General features: G+C 50.8%; 2 protein-coding genes across 6 annotated transcripts in view; both read right to left on the bottom strand.

The window, feature by feature from the left end:
• The window catches only part of LOC125954459 (uncharacterized), a 5,139-nt gene extending 4,093 nt beyond the window's left edge, over positions 1–1,046 (bottom strand). The window contains exon 1 of the mRNA XM_049684825.1: positions 647–1,046. Coding sequence (XP_049540782.1) covers positions 647–796 — 150 coding nt within the window. The 5' untranslated portion in view covers positions 797–1,046. The remainder of the gene's footprint in view (positions 1–646) is intronic.
• A 1,430-nt stretch (positions 1,047–2,476) lies between these two features.
• Positions 2,477–5,000, bottom strand: part of LOC125950767 (all trans-polyprenyl-diphosphate synthase PDSS1) — a 34,628-nt gene continuing 32,104 nt past the window's right edge. For all 5 annotated transcript variants that reach the window (XM_049679029.1, XM_049679049.1, XM_049679058.1 and 2 more), the window contains one exon: positions 2,477–5,000. This exon is cut by the window's right edge and continues 1,297 nt beyond it. The gene's annotated coding sequence lies outside the window, so the exon portion shown is untranslated.

Below are 5,000 nucleotides of genomic sequence, written 5' to 3'. Positions count from 1 at the left end.
AATTTGTTTGTTTACCTCTAACCTGCTTTCGGGTGGCAAAAGCAGGTCGTACGCTCCCATCCCTACCCCGTTTTACCAATCGTGGGAAGGTCATTACACACACACGCACACACACACACGCTGTGGAACTGAGGCAACCATCCAAAAACCAAAAAAAAAAAACAGAAAACCACCGCAACCGCAAATTTATCGTCGATGATTGGATGCCCGTGGCCCGGGGATGAGGGAGGGAGATACGGAAAGGAGGGATAGGGTGCACGTGCCAATATGGAGCAGTGCGAACAACGGTAGCTAGTACAGCGCAGTAGTATAATCAATAAGGGGACTCGCGCGATTTGCGATCGCTGACTGGGTTCGCGGTGACAGATTGCGCGCGGAATTGTTTTGAGGTTATGTGGCATTGTGTTTGATTGATCAATGTCCATTTTTTTTTTGTTGAGCTAATGTAACTGACTTAAAGGGTTAAAAAAAGGGGATACCTCTGGGTGGACGCGATGAAGATGGCGAGATAGTGCTGATGACGATGATGATGGCGATGGTGATGGTGAGAAGGAAAATGAAGGATGTGGCCTCTACACGACCGACGGGATCCGCGGTCGGTCGCGATTCCCGCGGTGCCTAGCCTTCGGTTGGTTTGGAGGCTTACATGGGCCTGTTCCTTGGCGCGCGACCGCCGCTCGATCAGCTTCCGGTGATTCCAGTCCCGCAGGCTCTCATCGGCGATCCGTTTCCGCTCGTGACGCTTCAGCTCGTCGCACCAGAAGATCGGATGATCGTTCGGGTTGCACGATCCCATCCACCGCCTAAGGGCCACCGCTCTCCTTCGCTCTCTCTCTCTCTCTCTCTCTCTCTCTCTTTTTTTATCTCGCCTTTTTCCTTATATCTCGTTCCCTCCCTTCTTCTCTCTCTTGCAAACACACACAAACACGCACACTATATTTTTCTTCTTCACTAGCTCCCTCGCGGATCTTTGACAAGTCTAATTGCTGACGAGCTGTCAATGGTCCATGTCCGCCCACAACGGCTGGTCGCTGGTCACCTGGGCAGAAGGAAGATGAAATCGTAAGGTCGGGTTGGGACTGCTGCCTCTGCCTACTACTACTACTATCACTGTTCAATATAACCAAAACTGAGATAGCGAGAGCGAGCGAGCGAGAGAGAGAGAGAGAGAGAGAGAGAGAGAGAGAGAGAAAGAGAGAGAGAAGAATAGGAGAAGAGCAAGGAGCAGAAGGATTTCATTTCCATGATCGAACCAACAGAGAACCTCTACACCTACAACCTCGACTTCTTCGGCAAGTGGATGGAAGTCGACACTTCCCCCGCCCCCTTCTCGCACCCTCTACTTCTCTCCTACACACAACACATCAACAACACACACACACACACACACACACACGTACACTGCGAGCACCGCACGCAGTAGTTAGTACTGGGCCAGGCCGCCAGCTCGCTCCGATCGCGCCCACCGCCAGTGCCGTACTGCCGGTTGTGTGCCGCTGGTGCGCCACCCGAACAGAGCCATGCAACAAACCATGGGCCGTGGCCCATCCAAGGCCCAGCGTCCTGCACCCTTCCGCCCACATCTCGCATCAACCATCAACAGCGGAGACAGAGCAGCGGTGCAGTGGTTCGAGCTGTCCTCCGCTGTCCAAACGGGAACCATCGCCGGGGCACACCTTGGAGGGTCTTCGATCCAACAGCCGCGGATGGGCGCACAGGCCTGCTGTCTCTCTGCCCCTTACCTCTTACTCCAGCCTAACGACTTGACGGAATGCGGTGCCGGTTCTGGTACTTACTATCTCTCCAGGCCCACTACTGCCACTCGCTCTCTCTTTCTCTCTCTCTCTCTCTCTCTCTCTCTCTCTCTCTCTCTCCTTCTCTCTCTCTGTTGGTGCAGTCACAGCACCGTTAGCACAACGCAGGAACACCCTGCGATCCCTCAGTGTGGATCGGAGGATGTAATTGTTGGCCCTGGGCTCTGCGCTTCCCCTCCACCCTGCTCCACTAGTCTCTATATACCAAGGACTGCCTTCAAGGATCACGTTTACTCCTCCTTTTCGGGTGCCCTACATTCCAAGCTGTCAAAACGCGGCAGAAAATATCGAAAAAGGGAATCGACGAATGCATGGCGGTTGGTCGGTCTGTGGAGGAGGATACGGGAGGACGCGAGGCTCCGGCCTGACCTAGTTTGAAGTTTGGCGCATCCTTTGCACGCTCTCTTGTTGATTTCGGTTTCGGATTCGCTCGCTGCCACGCGATTTCGCTACACTGTGTGTGTGTGTGTTGGATGGGGGTGCGTGTAGCTGCAGCAAGGCTCTGCTGAGCCACAATACGGAATGGCAACTTTGTTTTACTGGTTTATTGATCATTCTCGCGTGCCCATTGCGCGCATTAACAAATCCTTGCAACACAAACAAACGTACACACACACTCTAGCTGCAAATACACTCAATAAAAAACAAACACACAGACAGGGTGAGAATGGTTAGGTAGAGAATTCGTGTATATTTATCTTATCCGGAGTGGAAACAAACAAAAAAACCGAACACGGTTTAAGGGAGGTGGTGGAAAACCGTGTTGGGGTAGGGGAAGGGAGAAGGGGTGGGTGGGTCGCGGTCCACATCTCGGTCCGGGCCGGAGTGGTTGGATCGATTATTTGCCTTGCCGTTGCCCCACCTAAACAAGTGACCGTCGCTGGAGGATCCCCGGTTACACCCCCTAACCTAACCCCTAAGCCCTTCTGCTTCGGCTTCTGCTTCTCCAACCAAATCCAACCTTTATCGTTGCGTCCTTACAAATCAACAACGGCCAGCTTCGCTCCCTCGCACCCGCACCCACACCCCATCCTCTTGTACTCGGCTAGATTTTGTTGTTCCGTTTCGACTTCTGTTGTCGTGTATCCCGGACATAGCTTGCTTATAACCTTCCGCACCCCAAAAACCTATGCAAACGTATATCGACTAAGAGCGCCACCCAGCAGCCTGATGATGCCTGGCTGCTTACAGCGACCGTCGTAGAACTTTATAGAAAATAGGGAATCTGCTGGGTGATGGTGGTGGTGGTGGTGGTAGTGCTGGTGGTGAATGGTAGTGTGGTGGGTTATTATTTTAGAGGTATGAATTGGCTATGATTTGCGCGATGAAATCCATTGCATTGCCCTGACGAGGAGGTCCGACCTCCTTCTGACCTTCGGTAATTGCTTGGTACGGTGCCGGGTGGTGGGGATTATGTCACTTCAACTAGCTATCACACGATACTATTTACATTGCCTCACTGTCTCGGAGTTTTCGGAGTTTCGGAGTAGTGCGCCTCTGTCTTATTCCTGTTGTTTTTGTTGCTTGTTACTGAAACTTATCGCGCAGACGGTCGCGCAGAAAACTACACACATGTGTCTGTACACGCGCACCGCCAGTACATAGGAGACGCGTTACACGCACCAGATTGGGAAGGTAGAGAGAGAGAGAGAGAAAGGGAGAGACTATAGAGCAAACGAAGGGAATAAGGTGAAAGAGAGAGGGAGTTACATAATAATTGAGCAGGCTAGTTCTCTTACATGATACACAAGACAAACAAACAAAAAGATAAAGGAAAATACATACAAACAATAAGAAAAGAACCGTCCCACCATCAATTAATTCAACATATGCGTTGATCCTTGGGGGCAGGGGGATAGGTGTCCTTAATTCAAAATGAAAACCGCAACCGTACCTGTTGATTGCCGCATCCCTTTATCCCCCCCCTTCGTACTAGCAGTCTCACATTCTTGCTATATCCTTGCCCTCGTAGCAACACACGCGCAAATACACATAAACAGACACACACATACAGACACATAAACACACACACATATTTCCAAAACACACTGGCATAGTACTGCTATAAGGTAGGCATGGGACCCATGGGTTTGCATTTCTGCATCTCTTCCTATGCTTCGCTTTGTCGCTGTTGTCACTGTTGCCGCAGCAGCTTCAGCAACATCTAATTAGACTTAGTACTAAGACTTAGCTAACTAACAATCTAACTACCGTCACCCCGCTTAGCAATGCTAACTACTAAAACCGTAATAAACCCACGCACCCATCGTATAGCCAATCGACCGCATGCTATTGCCTATCTCGTCTATTGTTCGTCCTCTCTCCCTGCTCCTCCCCCTCCCTCTCCCCACCCTTTCGACAAAGCATCGTGCTAGCTGCCTCGCCATACCAGGCTCGTTCGTTGGTCCTCTGGCTCGCTGTGCTGGCACACACTGCTCACACTGTGAGGGTTCCGTTCGTATTTGGATGATTTGTGCTAGCAGTTGACTCGGTACGTTCAACTGCATACAAATCGGCTTGGTAATGAATCCGCGTCCTAGTGGGGAGGGGGGGGAGGGGTCTCGTCTAGGGTGGTTGCATGTTGTATGAGGTACTCGACGAAGGCAAGCACTACTCCCTGGTTTTTGCTCTCTTGACCTTCGCTGGCTAACTATTTACAGGGCGGGCGATGCCACTGCCACCACCACCATTTCGACTGCCCATTTGTCTAAACCTAACATTTTGTCTATCTACGCTCTCCCAAACTAACCCCTTCTCCAAACATCTCGGTCGCTGCTCCTCGCTCCTCTTCCTGATCTACTGAGTTGTTCTGCAGCTGCCGCTTCTTGCAATGCCATTTCAAATGTGAATAAATAAGAGAATAAAAAGGCAAATCAAGTAATAGAATAGGGCAGCACAACAATCCGACTAAAGGCACAACCGCATTTAGTTTAGTTGGTGTGTGTGTGTGTGTTCTTTTTTGGTAGATGAACAAATAGAAGCTACGGTGGTTATTCACTAAACCTGATGTGTGTGTATGTGTGTACTACAGTAAGGAAACTGACAATTAGAATTGAAAACTGGCTGCGGAGCATTGTTGCTGTTTGCGGTCGACCTTCCTGTAGTCTTGTGGACGGGCGACCCCGCGGCAGCTTTCGGTAGCAGGCTTTCGGCAGAATTCATTGCACGTCATTTCGCTCATTCGCT

This window comes from Anopheles darlingi, chromosome X (genome assembly GCF_943734745.1).
Source record: "Anopheles darlingi chromosome X, idAnoDarlMG_H_01, whole genome shotgun sequence".
In the NCBI taxonomy this organism is placed as follows: Eukaryota; Metazoa; Arthropoda; class Insecta; order Diptera; family Culicidae; genus Anopheles; species Anopheles darlingi.
The sequence above is the reverse complement of the archived record's forward strand: the minus strand, read 5'-3'. Positions and strand labels throughout refer to the sequence as shown.